General features: G+C 52.9%; 1 protein-coding gene across 1 annotated transcript in view; it reads right to left on the bottom strand.

Annotated features, from left to right (window-relative positions):
- Positions 1 to 17500, bottom strand: part of LOC143502801 (plexin-A2-like) — a 45706-nt gene that overhangs the window by 7572 nt on the left and 20634 nt on the right. Inside the window, exons 9-15 of the mRNA XM_076995516.1 lie at positions 14856 to 14973; positions 13209 to 13345; positions 11654 to 11821; positions 9346 to 9439; positions 3258 to 3497; positions 2334 to 2477; positions 1968 to 2202 (exon numbers count right to left, since the gene is read on the bottom strand). Of these exons, the coding sequence (XP_076851631.1) occupies positions 1968 to 2202; positions 2334 to 2477; positions 3258 to 3497; positions 9346 to 9439; positions 11654 to 11821; positions 13209 to 13345; positions 14856 to 14973 (1136 nt within the window). The remainder of the gene's footprint in view (positions 1 to 1967; positions 2203 to 2333; positions 2478 to 3257; positions 3498 to 9345; positions 9440 to 11653; positions 11822 to 13208; positions 13346 to 14855; positions 14974 to 17500) is intronic.

Here is a 17500-nt window from a genome sequence, read left to right as displayed (position 1 = left end):
GTGGAGGTGGGAGTGGTGGAGGTGGGAGTGGGAGTGGTGGAGGTGGGAGTGGTGGAGGTGGTGGAGGTGGAGGTGGGAGTGGTGGAGGTGGAGGAGGTGGGAGTGGTGGAGGTGGAGGTGGTGGAGGTGGGAGTGGTGGAGGAGGTGGAGGTGGTGGGAGTGGTGGAGGTGGAGGTGGTGAAGGTGGTGGAGGTGGGAGTGGTGGAGGTGGAGGTGGTGGAGGTGGGAGTGGTGGAGGTGGGAGTGGTGGAGGTGGAGGTGGTGGAGGTGGGAGTGGTGGAGGTGGGAGTGGTGGTGGAGGTGGTGGAGGTGGAGGTGGGAGTGGTGGAGGTGGTGGAGGTGGAGGTGGTGGAGGTGGGAGTGTGGAGGTGGACGAGGTGGAGGTGGGAGTGGTGGAGGTGGTGGAGGTGGAGGTGGGAGTGGTGGAGGTGGTGGAGGTGGGAGTGGTGGAGGTGGGAGTGGTGGAGGTGGGAGTGGTGGAGGTGGAGGTGGTGGAGGTGGTGGAGGTGGGAGTGGTGGAGGTGGGAGTGGTGGAGGTGGAGGTGGTGGAGGTGGAGTGGTGAGGTGGAGGTGGTGGAGGGTGGTGGAGGTGGAGTGGTGGAGGTGGACGAGGTGGAGGTGGGAGTGGTGGAGGTGGTGGAGGTGGGAGTGGTGGAGGTGGGAGTGGTGGAGGTGGAGGTGGTGGAGGTGGGAGTGGTGGAGGTGGTGGAGGTGGGAGTGGTGGAGGTGGTGGAGGTGGGAGTGGTGGAGGTGGACGAGGTGGAGGTGGGAGTGGTGGAGTGGTGGAGGTGGAGTGGTGGAGGTGGGAGTGGTGGAGGTGGGAGTGGTGGAGGTGGACGAGGTGGAGGTGGGAGTGGTGGAGGTGGGAGTGGTGGAGGTGGGAGTGGTGGAGGTGGAGGTGGTGGAGGTGGGAGTGGTGGAGGTGGGAGTGGTGGAGGTGGAGGTGGTGGAGGTGGTGGAGGTGGGAGTGGTGGAGGTGGATGAGGTGGAGGTGGGAGTGGTGGAGGTGGAGGTGGTGGAGGTGGAGGTGGTGGAGGTGGGAGTGGTGGAGGTGGAGGTGGTGGAGGTGGGAGTGGTGGAGGTGGGAGTGGTGGAGGTGGAGGTGGTGGAGGTGGGGAGTGGTGGAGGTGGGAGTGGTGGAGGTGGACGAGGTGGAGGTGGTAGAGGTGGTGGAGGTGGGAGTGGTGGAGGTGGGAATGGTGGAGGTGGAGGTGGTGGAGGTGGTGGAGGTGGGAATGGTGGAGGTGGGAGTGGTGGAGGTGGTGGAGGTGGGAGTGGTGGAGGTGGTGGAGGTGGTGGAGGTGGTGGAGGTGGGAGTGGTGGAGGTGGGAGTGGTGGAGGAAAACACGGGTCATGTGTCTGACGAGGACATTACGGGTGTGTAAAGTCTCACAGGGACATAATGGGTGTATCTGACGGGGACGTTGTGGATGTGTAATGTCTGGATGTGTCTCACTAGGACGTTGCGGGTGTGTAATATCTGGGCGTGTCTCCTGAGGGCGTCGCGGGTGTGTAATATCTGGGCGTGTCTCCTGAGGGCGTCGCGGGTGTGTAATATCTGGGCGTGTCTCCTGAGGGCGTTTGCGGGTGTGTAATATCTGGGCGTGTCTCCTGAGGGCGTCGCGGGTGTGTAATATCTGGGCGTGTCTCCTGAGGGCGTCGCGGGTGTGTAATATCTGGGCGTGTCTCCTGAGGGCGTCGCGGGTGTGTAATATCTGGGCGTGTCTCCTGAGGGCGTTTGCGGGTGTGTAATATCTGGGCGTGTCTCCTGAGGGCGTTTGCGGGTGTGTAATATCTGGGCGTGTCTCCTGAGGGCGTCGCGGGTGTGTAATATCTGGGCGTGTCTCCTGAGGGCGTTGCGGGTGTGTAATATCTGGGCGTATCTCCTGAGGGCGTCGCGGGTGTGTAATATCTGGGCGTGTCTCCTGAGGACCACGCCCATGAGGACGGGGTGTGATCGTTCTCACCTTCCTTGCACTCCAGGGCCACGCGGGACTCCAGGTTGTCCATCTGCATCTGCAGCCTCTTCAGCGTGAGGTCGTTCTCGCGGGACTTGCGCTTGTAGGCGATCAGCACGAGGATGACGATGATGAGGAGGAGGCCACCGCCCGCCGCGATGCTGACGATGGCCGGCAGCGTGAGCAGACTGTCGGACAGGATGTGGACGGAGCCCGGAGAGACGTGGAGCCCGCCCACCTGCACCTGAGACAGGAAGTGTCCGTTACAGCCGGCAGCATCGCAAAACAAATACAACACAACACTGGTACCGTAACACACACACACACACACACACACACACACACACACACACACACACACACACACGCTCTTACCATAACTTTGTACTGCCCAGTGAGGTTGGGGGGTTCACAGAGAAGTTGTGTGTCTGACACGGTGACGGAGCACGGAGTGTCTCCCAACAGCACTGTGTAGTTTAACTTCACACCTCCAGAAGCAGAAGGAACCAGGTTCTTCCCCTAAGGACCACACACACACACACACACACACACACACACACACACACACACACACACACACACACACACACACACAGAATGTTTTGTAATCACCCACCCTTCCACTAACAACTACACTACAGAGGTACACTACCAGTCAAACTACGGACACACGTAGTTTATTCTCTTTTTTATATTTTCTACATTTTAGAAAAACAGAGGTGGTATCAAACCACCTGGTATGGCTGTAGAGGGCACGGTTAGCCCCTCCCCCAGCTGTCAATCATGTATGATTTGTTTATGTAGCCATGTGTGTTGTAGTCCCGCCTCGTGTTTTGTAACCCCACCCCCTCGTTAGCGTGTTCAGGTGTTTTGTGTTTAGTCTGGTGTATATAAATCCAATATTTTGTCTAGTGTGTGCTGGTCAAGGCCCTCTACGTGAGCGCTGGTTAGTTAGCATGTTTTGGAACCGTAGCGTCTTGTTACGGTTTGTGCTTTTGTGTCTTTTGTGTCCCTCTCTGTTTTGACCCAAAACTACCTGTACAACCCAGATTTTGGACTTTAATGGACCCTGAAATACACCTCACCCTTCTCAGCGTTGTGTCTGCCCTATCGCTCCCTGACACCTGCTGAGTTCTTCAGAGAACAGATTGGACAGTTTGGGACGATCTCTGGATTCTCTTGGTGTTCCTAACCAGCTTCATGAGGCAGTGATGCCCTGAACACATTCTCATGTACGCTGAACACCCACACACCAGTGAACTGGGCCGTGCGCTGTGAATCGTGTGAACCCAGCGGTACCTTCAGAATGATGGGAGAGCCCGGTTTCTGCTCCAGAACCCCGTTGGTACTGAGAGGCTCGAAGTAGGGGTCGGGGTAGTAGAGGAAGTTGGTGTTGTTGTAGACCAGCAGGGCCTGCACGTTGTTGAAGATGAAGCCAAACTCATCTGCATGCTTCACCGAGTCCAGACCCGGGCGGTACTCGGCCGTCAGCGACGGGGCGAAACAGCTCATACTGGTGGAGTTCAACACCTTACACACCTGAGAGAGAGAGAGAGGGAGAGAGGAGAGAGAGAGAGAGAGGGAGGGACAGAGTCAGGAAGGAGAGAGAGAGGAGAGAAAGAGAGGAAGAGGAGATTGCGCATATGAAGGTTAAATGTTATCATCATTCAGGTGTGTTCACAACGGCGAGATTCTGTAGTTAAGGATGTAACTGCCCTGATGCTGAAAGCAAATGTGTGGTATTGACCCCCCCCCCCCCCCCACACACACACACACACACACACACACACACACATACTCACAGGAGGCCTGAGCCTTTTCTCTGTGTACTCTCTCCAGTAACTGAACTGATTACGGTGAATCCCTGACAGTGCCAGGTTTTTTTTTTTCATCCATCTCTCTCTCTCTCTCTCTCTCTCTCCCTCCCTCCCTCACTCCCTTCTTCCAGTCTCTGGGGGGAGCAGCTAATGAGAGCTAAATATCTCCAAACCTCAGCCAACGACCCCCCCGTACCTGCACTGGCATCTCCACAGCTGGGGCAGAGGGATCGATACACACTTGTTTAGGCTACACAAGCTTGGATCTAACGCTGTGACAACCAACCCGACAAGGGCCTCCAGCCTGCGTGCCCTATGTAGGCTTTCCCTACAGACAGCAAGTGCACTTTTTCTGCTGACTCTTGGACAGGGTTTGTCTTTTCGGTGATGAAGTGGTTTCGGAGTTGATAGCTAGCCTTGCTCTGTCTGATGCATCATATTCTGAAATAAGACATGGCCAGGGCTCTAAACACACCACGGCCCTGAAGAGGTAACGCTGTGAAAGTAGACCCTGCCAACGAGACGCGGACTGCAGGGGGCGCCCTCTCAGCTGAGTGACACGCAGGAGGCGGAGCGGACGGATTAGCATTCACAGGATCACTCGCGCCGACGGTAATCCCCTTCCTACGCTACAGCTGTGCGGGAATGTGGCTCTGCTGTCCCGTAGAGCCTCAGGTCCCGCACTGGGAGCCTCGGGTCCCGCACTGGGAGCCTCGGGTCCCGCACTGGGAGCCTCGGGTCCCGCACTGAGAGCCTCGGGTCCCGCACTGGGAGCATCGTGTCCCGCACTGAGAGCCTCGGGTCCCGCACTGAGAGCCTCGGGTCCCGCACTGGGAGCCTCGGGTCCCGCACTGAGAGCCTCGGGTCCCGCACTGGGAGCCTCGGGTCCCGCACTGGGAGCCTCGGGTCCCGCACTGAGAGCCTCGGGTCCCGCACTGAGAGCCTCGGGTCCCGCACTGGGAGCCTCGGGTCCCGCACTGGGAGCCTCGGGTCCCGCACTGAGAGCCTCGGGTCCCGCACTGAGAGCCTCGGGTCCCGCACTGCCACTCAGACGGAGGGCTGATGGGGAGAGAACGTCCTGCCCCTGACCTGCTACCACGCTTCACCTCACACATCACACGCCTTATACCCCTCCTTATACCCCTCCTTATACCCCTCCTTATACCCCGCCTTATACCCCGCCTTATACCCCGCCTTATACCCCTCCTTATACCCCTCCTTATACCCCGCCTTATACCCCTCCTTATACCCCTCCTTATACCCCACGCCTCATTCAACATGGTGGTATTGTCACGCTGCATAAAGAAGAAAACAAACACAATCATTTTATTTAGTTTTGTCTTGCTCTGTGACTCTGTAGTGTTCTCAGTTCCTTTTAGCATCCCTGAGAGAACCAGGATCCCGTGTCCCTGTCCCTGATCAGGAGTCTCTCTCTCTCTCTCTCTCTCACTCTCCATCCTTCCCTCCCTCCCTCCCTGTGGGTGTGTTGTGGGGGAGAGTGGAGAGACAGATGCTAGCACTGCTACCATCTCCTGCCGCCTGGAAGACTACGCGTTAGACTACGCGTTAAGACTACGCGTTAGACTACGCGTTAGACTACAAGTTAGACTACACGTTAGACTACGTTAGACTATGCGTTAAGACTACGCGTTAGACTGCGCGTTAGACTACGCGTTAGAGTACGCGTTAAGACTGCGCGTTATAGTACGCGTTAGACTACGCGTTAGACTACGCGTTAGACTACACGTTAGACTACGTTAGACTATGCGTTAAGACTACGCGTTAGACTACGCGTTAAGACTGCGCGTTAGACTACGCGTTAGAGTACGCGTTAAGACTGCGCGTTATAGTACGCGTTAGACTACACGTTAGACTACGCGTTAGACTACGCGTTAGACTACGCGTTAGACTACACGTTATACTACGCGTTATACTACGCGTTAGACTACGCGTTAGACTACACGTTAGACTACACGTTAGACTACACGTTAAGACTGCGCGTTAAGACTACGCGTTAGACTACGCGTTAGACTACACGTTAGACTACACGTTAGACTACACGTTAGACTACACGTTAGACTACACGTTAGCGATTTAGTGCTGCTCACAACACCATCTGCTCCAGCTTTTGGATGCTGCGTCGTTTTTTCACTTTCCTGCACCAGACTGCCGCACCCCTCCTCACACACACACACACACACACACACAATCAACTGAACCTTTTGTATGAACAAAATTGAACAAACAAACATTGAAACTGGTCCCCTAACCTACAGTCAGACGTCAGATGAATAGCTTGGCTGATTGGAGCCCGAGACCCGGTTCTGCCCCGCCGGTCCGCTGTAGCCCCAGGTGCTCGGCTGGGGAGCTAATCAGCTACTCTGCCCGTGTAAACGAACCAGAATCCTCTTCCCAAATGCCAGGACCCCTCCAGGAGTGAAGGTGTGAGTCACTGGGAGAAACTGACCCACCTGTGCGCATTACTGGGGCGATACCTCAGCTTCACAGAGCAGGTCCTACCTGGGCAGCAAGACCTGTAGTGAGGCCACGCCCCACAACTCTGTTGCCAGGGGCCTGTGGACCAAACGAGGGATGGTCTAGAGCTCCAGCAATAGCTCCAGCAAACTGTTTCCACGGTAACAATCCTGCCACGGCAACACTCCCCCCCCCCCCCCCCATGCCAGCCCTGCTGGAACCTGGGACCCAGACTAAGATGATAGGCGAGCTAACGTGGGTCTGCTGCAGGAGGCCCGGGGTGGCCAAACCCGATTCAAAGTGCGGCGCTGGGAAGAGGTGGTGGGTGAGCGTGAATAATGCCCTTTGTTTGCCACCACCCTCGCCGGGTGGGTGACGGTGGTGGGGTGTGTGTGTGTGTGTGTGTGTGTGTGTGTGTGTGTGTGTGTGTGGACAGGCATTTTCCGTGTACACGAGTGGGGAATTATCACAAGAGTGCAATCTGGGGAAGGCGTCAGACCTCTGGGAATGGCGTCTGATTGTCCGTGACGCTGTCTGATTGTCCGTAATGTCGTCTGATTGTGAGAAGTCCTCTGAGCGCCTCACTCCAGGGCTGGAGTGGGTTTGCCATCACACGGGAGAGGCGGTAATGGCCCAGGAAGCCTTCTCTGTTCAGCTGCGCTGCGGTGCTGTTCTGTGTGGTCTCCCCCATGCAGGAGAATAGCGGATCGTTTCACTATAATCAGGACCATGATTAATGTCTGCGTTGTAGCCGGGTTGACAGGTATGGTGAGATTCACAGAGCCAATTGTCTCTGATTTTGCATGGTGTTGTAGAATCCTGTCAAGTGAGGTTGGTGGGGGGGGGGGGGGGGGGGGGTAGGTGAGGTGGAGGGGGGGTAGGTGAGGTAATTTGGGAAGAAGGCAGGTGACATTTGACGGCCATGGTAACGGGCGCTTTGGCATAGCCGGGATGTTCCAGTTGGACTCCTCCGTGATGGCCGGCGCCAGAGAGGGAGGGGTGAGGATGACTGTGACTGTAACCTCAGCGGTTCATAAAAAGCCGTCCGCTCTCAGTCAGGTGAGATGAGACCGTCGAGCGCTCGGACGGGCGGGGATAGAATGAGCATGAAAGGAGATAGATCCTGTACGCACGCTCAGATTTACACTCGATCATGGGGAGGAGAATGGGGGGAGAGAGAGAGAGAGAGAGAGAGAGAGAGAGAGGGAGTGGGAGAGAGAGTGAGAAAGAGGGAGGGATACATTATGGTTACCTCAGGCTGAAAATCACCACCTTAGGAAACAGATCTGGGAGTGAATGTACTCAAAGAAAAAAGAGCTTTATGTGCAATCAGAAAAGTTCAAACAAGTCCAACAAAATTTGTGCTTAAAGAGGAAAACTGCAAAATAAGCAGTTTACGCAAAAAATGTGGCAACACGTCTGAGAGAAATGCACACAGAAAGTGTGCAGATAAGTGTCTCTACACTAACACAACCACCACACCTCTCACTCTATAGAAACGTAGATATAGAAGATATAGAACTCTATAGAAGTGTCTCTACACTAACACAACCACCACACCTCTCACTCTATAGAAACGTAGATATAGAAGATATAGAACTTTATAGAAGTGTCTCCACCGTCAAAACCCTAGAAGGTGAAATCCAGTTTAAGACGCCTCATTTGTGGGAACAGAAGCGCTTACGGCTTTGATGCTTTCTATTATTATATATATATTATATATAATGTATTTATTTTTACTATTACTGTAGTCAGCCTTCTGTGATTGTCTGGTTTGCTTTTAAAGTCCAGCTGCATACTCAATACATACTGACATACTAAATGGTGAACTAGATACTAGTGTGCTTGTCCAAACAGAATGTTAGTGCCACCAAAGCTAAGAATAGATTATACATTTGGAACAACACAAGCGCGCGCACACACACACACACACACACACACACACACACACACACACACACAATCGTACACAAATTTAGGTTTCGTCATGGGTATGATGACTGGTAATACTTCAGTGGAGTGTGTCATATTAATAATAATTCATAAGCATAATAAATCTTCACATTATAAAATTGTTGCGATATTGCTGTGTAAGGGAGGTTAATACACTGTGATTTCTGACATTTAGTTCAGAATGAATCCCCAGTTCCACCATCCCTCCCTCTCTCCCTCCCTCCCTCCCTCCCTCTCTCCCCCTTTCTCTCCCTCTCTCTCCTCCCCTAATCAGTCCCATTCCTTTAATTAAACATGGACCCTCAGGACTCGAAAACAAATGCAATTTGCAATGATTCCTCAGTCCCACTTTGATCATGGCCGCCTTCATTATGCTGACGAAGGCTTCTGACAGTAGTTAATCTCCCGCTGACGACCACTAAGACAAAGACTCCATCCACCCTGCCCACATCCACCAACATCCACCGGGCTCCTTAATTTGCCCCGGTCACCATAAAATTCCCGCTGAGGAAGCAGCCCTCATTACTGGACAAAGTGGTGGCCGAGGTGGGCTGAAGTGGGGCCCACTTAAACACTCCAGGCTACGGGCCACTGAGGTAGTTAGATCAGGGTAGGAATATCAGCTCAGACACACACACCTCCGCACGATGTCACGCAATGGACTGTGGACAGTGTGGGTTTGAAATTTTGGGGCCAAACAGATGACACTGGGTTGATCCAGCTTTTCTCTAGGTCAACAGAGCAGACAAAAATAAGTCTAATGTAGTCTAAAAGATAGGTCAGGTCAGGTCAGGTGAGGTCAGGTGAGGTCAGGTCAGGTCAGGTCAGGTCACCGCCTTCTCTCCCGTGAGTCACTGATAATTAACTGTGACCTACTGCTGAAGTCTGTGGGTCCTTCAGGTGGCACATCTCTGAGGTTGAGATGATACGAGTTTGGTTTCATTAGCTTCTCTCTCCAGAGATATTAGTGTACGTGTACACACACACACACACACACACACACACACACACACACACACGAGAGCCATTTTCCTAAAAGCTTGGCACACAGGTAATTGAGGTCATTTTAAAAAGGGAGGACACAGAATTAAAGAAGCCCTAATAACCATAAAAGCCAGAGCCCCATATTTTACTTTACTTACATTTACTGACTCACGTCCGCCATACTTGACACGTATTCTGGGTTCCTGAACCAGGTCCAGATTGGTCCCACTCACCACCAGAGGAGTGTGTCCACTAGAAAGAAAATAAAGAAACACAGACAGCGTCAAACCTCAGGCAGAACCCTGTCTCCTCTACGTGCTTTAGTACAGGAACAAAAACATCCGTCCCATTCAACCTCAATCTGCTTTCAGAACTTCGCTCATTGGTCATGTGGTGTTGTGAAGATAACGGGCCCGTGAGCTGATGATTAGACGCGCTCCTCACTGACTTCAGAAGATGCTATCGGATCCAGTAGACCTGCCTTTGAAAACACCAGAGATGCAGGCGCCATGGTGATTCTAGTTAACATTCCGGGGTCGCCCGCGGCGATACAGAAACAAGCAAATGGGGGCGGAGTGAGGCAGAGTGAGGGGCGGAGCAAGAGAGGGGGGGGTTTCTGATGCTCATGTTCCCCGTCTCAGGGACGGCGTCGCAGGAAAGTGGGCGTGTCCAAACGCAGCCGTAGGCAGTTTAGCTCGGGCAACGCTCCGGACGGCTCAGGGAGGGATGCAGGACCCTGCCTCTGCGCTTGGGCGTCTCGGGGGAGCGATCAGTCCTACCCCACAGCCGAGGGGCCTGATGTTGAGCAGATTGAGGCTACCGCTGTAATCCAAGGCGGATAAGAAGGGCGGCCCGGATCACCGTAATCCTGGACTGACCTCCAAGCCGCCATCAGTCAGGCGGGATGTGCTGGAGAAGGTCAGGGAAGCAGCCCGGACCAGCTGTGTGCAGCTCAACTCACACAGTTATTTGTATTTTGACCAAAGATGTGAGGGAACATATTTCGTTTGACATTTCACCCTCGAGAGCGATTAGCGCTGAAGCTACGTGCGTCCTTCGCTAGCATCGCGGACACCTCTCCGCCCAGACGTTTCTCTCCGTAACAGCGGGCGACACGTCCTCACTGGTATCTCCACTCGAGGTTGAGGCGTTGGCTCTGGAAAGCTGGAGTGTTCGTCACTCTTGAGCTGAGAGAGTGAGGGTAACTGCTACTTCACCCTCATCTACACACACCTGCCAGTCTCCAGACACTCCTGCCGTTTCACTCTGAGAGAGTGTTTTGTGATTTCAGCCCCATGGTTTATATGTTTATTTTTCTGTGTGGCCCATATTTATTCTTAGCACAACTAATGACATTTTTAATGTCTCAATAAAGTTTGCAAAAAATAATATTAATAATAATTTACTCTAATTTTTATATCCTCTGTTTAAGTCTTTGATTTCTACATTTGTACACTTTCCTACAGTTTATTTAATTACCACATTCATATGTACCATAAATAATGCTGTTTGATGTAACGTTCTACTGAAGTATATGTAGAGTGCTGCCCCCCACATGCCCCTCCCCCTCTGCTTCCCTCCCCCCACATGCCCCTCCCCCTCTGCCACCCTCCCCCACATGCCCCTCCCCCTCTTTCTCTCCTCCATTTTGTCTCTGCGTTCCCACATCCTGCTGTGTTCTCTCAAACCGACTCCATTTCCAGGGCCATCTGCTCCAGGTCCACACCTCTGCCACATGTTTGGGTCGGCTCCCGGCCCGTCCTGCTGGACGCCGTGTCGCTCGCGCTCATTTTGGGGCCGGCCAGCACCGCTGAGCGGCAGGCTGGCACCAGACGGACACACCCGGGCCCCTCCCAGGGTACCCGCGCTTAAACTGAGCTGGAGAAGACACGCTAAACTGTCAGGGAGGAACATTTGGCATTTACACTTGAATCTTTTTTACTGTGTTAAAAATGGGGCTTTAAAAGTGGGTATTTATTATAAATGATACAATAGTGAGTGTTTAGAATAAATTGTACAATAGTGGGTATTTATTATAAAATGTATGATAGTGGGTATTTATTATAAATTGTTTGATAGTGGGGATTTTATTCCAGAGCTGAGCCTTGTCACATTTCATTCAGGTTATTAATGTTATAATATTATTATACTACTGTCATGGTATATAATAATTCAATAAGAGCAACAACAGAGTTGTTCTTGAGAGTTTTTCAGGAACAGCACTGAAAATATTCAGAAAGGTGAGCTATGCAGTTTCTTTCTGGGGAGACTTGGTACTGGACTGGGTACTGAACTGGGTACTGGACTGGGTACTAAACTGGGTACTAAACTGGGTACTGGACTGGGTACTGGACTGGGTACTGAACTGGGTAACTCTCCTCCCAGTTATAAGCAGCTGGTGGTTTGGGGTTCCTGGCGTGTGATTGGGTGCGGTGGGACAGTGGGGGGTGGGGCCTAAGGCCTTACCTGGCGATGCTCCATTCAGGGTCGATGCGCTGCACGGTGGGGTCATCGATGTAGTCGAAGGTCAGTATCTCCCTCACCTGCGCTCGGTCCACGCTGGCCGTGATCTGCACGGGGCCCACGCCACTCACCGACGGGGCGGAGTAGCACACGATCTCCGTCATGGTGCGCCTGGAGGAAACACACGCACAGATGGGGTGAGCTATCGCCGTGGACACGGTTGCCGTGCAGCGTGGCCCATCGCAGAGCGATCAAGGGTGCTTTTAGCTTCCTGTTTGTGAACCTCTTTGTCTCGCGCTGCCTGTCTCTCTCTTTGTGTCTGTCTCTTCCTACGAGCCGCCCACCCTAGCAGACATGAATCTGTCTCTGATAGGACCCATGAGTATTGGCTCCTGCATTTACACACATACATACGTGCAAACACATTTCATTCTCCCTGTCAGAGGCAGAAGGAGAAATGAGGTCTCTAATTAGCCAATGTCTCATTAAAACAGGATCGACTTCTACCGCTTACAGCTTTACAATCAGATTTCCATCCCTGTCTTTAAATAGATATCCTGATGAGAAAGGAAGAGAGATGAAGTTTATGACCTCTTTAAATCCCTAAGCCAACCGGAGCTGCTGCTGCCTGAATTAACAGCTCCACTACAAAATAGTCTCTTCAACCAGAGGGACTAGAGACCGGCGTCCACTACTCAACAACCAGCTCAGACATTCAGAACAGTGCAATGGAAAAATGCATCACTTATGGTAAGGACATTACCAAAAGCACAACACAAGTGGCAATGTTGCACGGCCCTTAGATGTCTGGCCCTCAGCCTGTGTGCTCACTGGGGCCATTCTGAGTGTCTCGAATGACTGTGATTCTGTACGAGACACGCTCAAAACCTCAAAGCCGTCCTGAAGGCCACGTGGCTGTGAGCTCCGCAGACCTAGTGACATGAGAGGGAATGTGACGTTTATCTGGGCAGCTAAAACTCTGGAGTCTGAGGGAAGGGGAGGAGTCTGAGGGAAGGGGAGGAGTCTGAGGGAAGGGGCGGAGTCAGCCTGGCTGCAGGCCACTGCTCCACAGCAGAGATGTGGAACAACACAGGCTAAGAGATGAACTGGGTCGGACGGATATGACAAGGAACACGAAGCCTCAAAGTTCACAAGGGAATATGAGCCTAGATCGAAGTTCAGAGAGGTAGAACTTTCTTTATTGAACTTTATTGATCTGCTGCACATTTTGTAGAGAAAGATGGACATTTATAGATGGATAGATCTTTATTAATCACCAGGGAATCTAACAATACATGGACCTTTATTGATTCCAAAGGGAGGTCACCACGAGGTCATCCCTCCAGGTCTAGGTACTAATTATAAAGCACATTACTACTAATACCCAGCAGGGCTAAGAGCACATGGGCGTGTTTGTGTCGTAGTCCATATTGTCTGCGTTCTGCTTATGTTATTTCCATTATTAGCATCGCTACTCAGACGCTGTGCTGTGAGTGATGGTGAGTTAGAGTGGACACACTGATCTGCTGGGCATTGGGCTGAGATCACACGTGCTTACTCAAAGAACTCGCAGGTCTGGTTCCCGAAGAGGACGTGGACGTTGCTGCCGGCGCCCAGGTTCACGCCCATGATGGTCACTTTGGTGCCCCCAGACTCCGGACCCCGGCTGGGGGACAGTCCCGTCACCGAGGGTGTCTGAGGCACAGAGAGGAGAGATGGAGACACAGTCAGTGGACGTGTATTACCAAGATGTTCCAGGACGTTTTGGCCTTGGGACTGTGGTTCCTCCTGGTGTTGGAAGTAGCGTTTTGACTCTAATGTCAGCCCTGAAGCAGCTGAGCGACAGGGAAGACTAAACGTTCGTCTCGGCGTCACGGTCGTGAGAAGATTCCCTCCTGGATCCTGCGGCGGACGCCTGCACCTCCATCTCCACCACGCTCCATCTCTTCTAAAACACACACTCAGAAGAGCACGTTCTTACCGTCTCCTCAGACCGTGCAGATGGAGAAACGTACAGTCAGGCATGAGTGTTAGGAGAAGCAATCGGAGCGTCTGCCGTTCGATTTCACGCGTGCACACACACACACACACACACACACACCAGCTAAAAATACATTAACACCATGTCCTGTCTGAGCAGCGGCAGTGCAAAAGCAGACGGCCGTTTAGAGATCAGTTCTGTTGTCCAACATCTTTTAAGAGGAGCTCCTGTGATGGCACCCATCTCTGGTGTGTGTGTGTGTGCGTGCGAGTGTGTACGTGTGTGTGTGTGCGGTGATATGAAAGCTGGTGAAACGCGGAAGCCCGTGGTGAATTCGAGCGCTAGACACACTCGTGCACACAGTGAGGGCAGCGGGCTCGGGGGGGAACTAACTCACATCATGATTAAATAAAAACCCCAAAACAAGCATCTCAGCTAATAAACAGCAGATGTTAATTACACTGGGATGGGGGCGTGTGGGGTGTGGGTCTCTCGGGTGGAGGTGTTGTGGAGTGAGACACCAGCCACGCTAGCATCCTGCCTCTGATTCATCTAATGGTTTTTATTGTGTCCGTGTTCAATCGCCCTTTCCCCCACGGTGCTATGTTTGTAATCACACCATATTTCAATAAGCGAAAACAAATTCTATTACGCTGTCAGGGGCTCGGCGTCTTGAGCAGCAAGAGAAGCTCTTACGCTAAAAAACAATGATGAGCACAGCCAGCAATTTGTAATAATCTGTAATTTTGCGCACTATAATATCTGAAGGATCTGCAATTCAGTTTGCTCTTTTACACATGAACGCTCCGGATGCAACGGATCGTTAAACAAAAACACTCCTTTTAATTACATTGTAGAATGAGGGTGAATAATGTCATTAGCTGCTAAGCATTACATCGTCTGGAATCTTCAGAAAAGATTAAAATAAGTGTTTTTGTGTGGGCGCAAATTGCATCACGGATAAAAGGAAAACACTACCCATAAATGCCTAATTTATTGACCTAATTGCTTGTAATAGCTGCATATTGACTTGAAGAGTCCCACTAAAACAGTACGAGACATCACGCCACTCCGCTAGGGTCCAAGGGCAGTATATCCTCAGCACCGACACTTACACACATTACTACAGAATATTTCTGCAGTCGCTGCTAATGCAGACAGGCGAGTCGCTTCAAAGCAAGACAAGATTGTGATTGTGGTGCATGCTGGGATTTGGAGTCTTACCACGAAGGAGTAGAGCTGGGAGGAGCGTGCCTGTAGTTCAGGCTTACACTCCCCCACGCACAGCTGCACGGGGCCGGCCGTGGTGCCCCCTGGAGCCGAGTCCATCTCACACACGATCCTGCACGCAAGCACAAGACGGAACACGAATGAGCGCACGATGCCAGTGAATCCCTTCAGGACAACCTCCAAAGAGGCGGGTTTTAGGGGAGGAGCTCAGCTGTCACTCAGACCCGCCCTCATCCCTGGGACCGCTACACGGTCATGGACAACATTTGGTCTACATTTGCATATATCTGACTGTGTTTCCTGGGACATCTATCATACGACCTTGGTGCTGTTAACACGTTTCTCCACTGGCTCCACCAACACTAAAATAACTTACCTGTCCATTTTATTTTAAACATCACTGTCATTTCCTCCTGTGGTCTACCTGGAGGCCCTGATCTATGACACAGGGGTGGCAGACTCCCTCAGACCCACTGTGGTCCTGTTCCTGGCCCGCAGGAGAAAGAGTTTCCCCACATGTTCCTCCTGAACGGACCAGGTGAACCCCACTGAGAGGCAGCAGCACATCAATAATGTTTCATCATCTCTCTGATCAGCCGTGCAGATCAAACGACATAATAAACATGTCGACATCACCTCGCTCCAGCAGGGGGCGCTGTGACAGAGGACGCCCGTGTGCCTGTAGTAGGTTACGCTCGCACTGCTGGTACTTCTCAGGCGTTTCAGTGGTTGGTTCTTTGGAGGAATGTTAGTGAGTACAGATCAGTTGCCTCTTGAGTCACGTGACCGCAAGACCGTTTCCCACGTGAGACGCAGAACACACTTGTGCAGACGCTTACGAATGCAGCTCTAACAGTGTCCCATGGCGTGCGAGGAGGCTCGTTAGCTGCTGATGCTTACGGGAGCGTGACCCCATCGCGGCCCCCCCCCGGGACAGACGTCTCACGTGCTGGTGGAGGCGGCTGCAGTTCAGGCCCGGAGCTCCTTCCGCGTGTGCCCACGTCGTCCTCCCTTGGCGCCTCCCACTGCAAACAGAGGAACCCGTCCTGCCTTCCATCCGGCCCGGATTACGGTGCTGTCACAGGAGTGCCAACAAATCTCTCTCTTGCAGTCGGCAACGTGCCCTGCGTTCCAATTGTTGACCCCTATTTGCTGATCCCCCAAAAGACGCAGAAGAAAACTGCGCACACACACACACACACACACACACACACACACACACACACACACACACACACACACACACACACACACACACACACACACACACACACACACACACACACACACACACACACACACACACCACAGTGGCCCATCTGCTGGCCAGGGAGTGGAGGCTAACCTTCAGCATCTCTGACGACGTGCTCAGGAATAAGGTCACGTTAAGGGAAGATCAGGCAGGAGAAAGCGCAGCAGTCTGAAAGGTCACAGGACGGTGCAACTCGCTTGGTTTCAAAAGGCCGCGGCATCCTTCATGATCTGCGCAGGGCGCGCGCTGCGAGCCTCGTACTACACACGGCCACGTGCGATCACACCCCGAAAGGTGTAAATAAGACTGCGTTACCCCGAGTGGCGCGTGCACACTTCCAGCCGATCTGTACTGCGTCGCTAACAGGCTTTCACCGTCAACACTGGAGCTATAATCCACACGCACTGTTGGCAGACGCCGTCAGCTGCGTGACTGTGTGGAGCTGGGTGGAGCCCTGCGGACGTCTAGGGCCTCGGTCGGTGCAACCCCACCCTTGCTGAATCCCACCGATGACGCTTTGAATGAGACTGTCTCGTGTTTAAGGGCGTAGCGCACAGGCACAAAGGGGAAACAGAGGTTTATTGATCTCAGGTGGACAGGGCGTACGGGGCGCAGGAAGGGACATGCGGGGTCAGGATGGAAAAGAGTTTCATAGCTGCTAGGTTGGTCGTTTTCATAGCCGTGTGCCCTTAGCACACTTGGATTCTCCTCTGGTCTCCTTTTCCTCCCTCTCAGCCTTCTGCTCCATTTTAGGTCTTTCAGGGTCATCTGGAGGATGTGTGTGTGTGTGTGTGTGTGTGTGTGTGTGTGTGTGTGTGTGTGTGTGTGTGTGTGTGTGTGTGTGTGTGTGTGTGTGAAACCTATTTAAGGCTGATATTCTGCACCTGGTTGGCAACAGTTCGATATGTAGGTGAGTGGAGCAGGTGAAGTTGATGAGGAGGTTCAGAAGCTCCAGTCCGGTTCCTGCAGGCAACGACCAAAATAAACGCACCGAAAACACACCGGATTCTGGCTTTGGGATGTCTGCGCAAGCCTGTGTGTTAACTAGCCATTTGGCGAAATGAAACAAGCAAACACAAACAGATGCTGTCTGATTGCAGGGGGCGGTGAAGGGGCGTGGGGCGAGAAGCTGGCCTCCTGCAGGGGGTAACTAGCCGGGCCTGCCTGGGTTCTAATTAGGCCTGGTGTTGTTGTTGGGTGTGGGGGCGTGACCGCGGCCGGCGAGCTGCCTCTCCATCATGAGCTGTTTGTACCGCCGTGGTGAAGTTGTCCCACACAAGAGGAACTGCCTGGCGCGCTCAGCAGAGCAGAGAGGCCACGTGGAGACCTCGCCGAGCGGCCTACACGTCTTACTGTTGTGACAGCTCTAACTGGACGCCCTTGACCT

Source organism: Brachyhypopomus gauderio, unplaced genomic scaffold (genome assembly GCF_052324685.1).
Source record: "Brachyhypopomus gauderio isolate BG-103 unplaced genomic scaffold, BGAUD_0.2 sc213, whole genome shotgun sequence".
NCBI lineage: Eukaryota > Metazoa > Chordata > Actinopteri > Gymnotiformes > Hypopomidae > Brachyhypopomus > Brachyhypopomus gauderio.
Note: the sequence above shows the minus strand (reverse complement) of the source record. Positions and strands in the feature narration are given on the sequence as shown.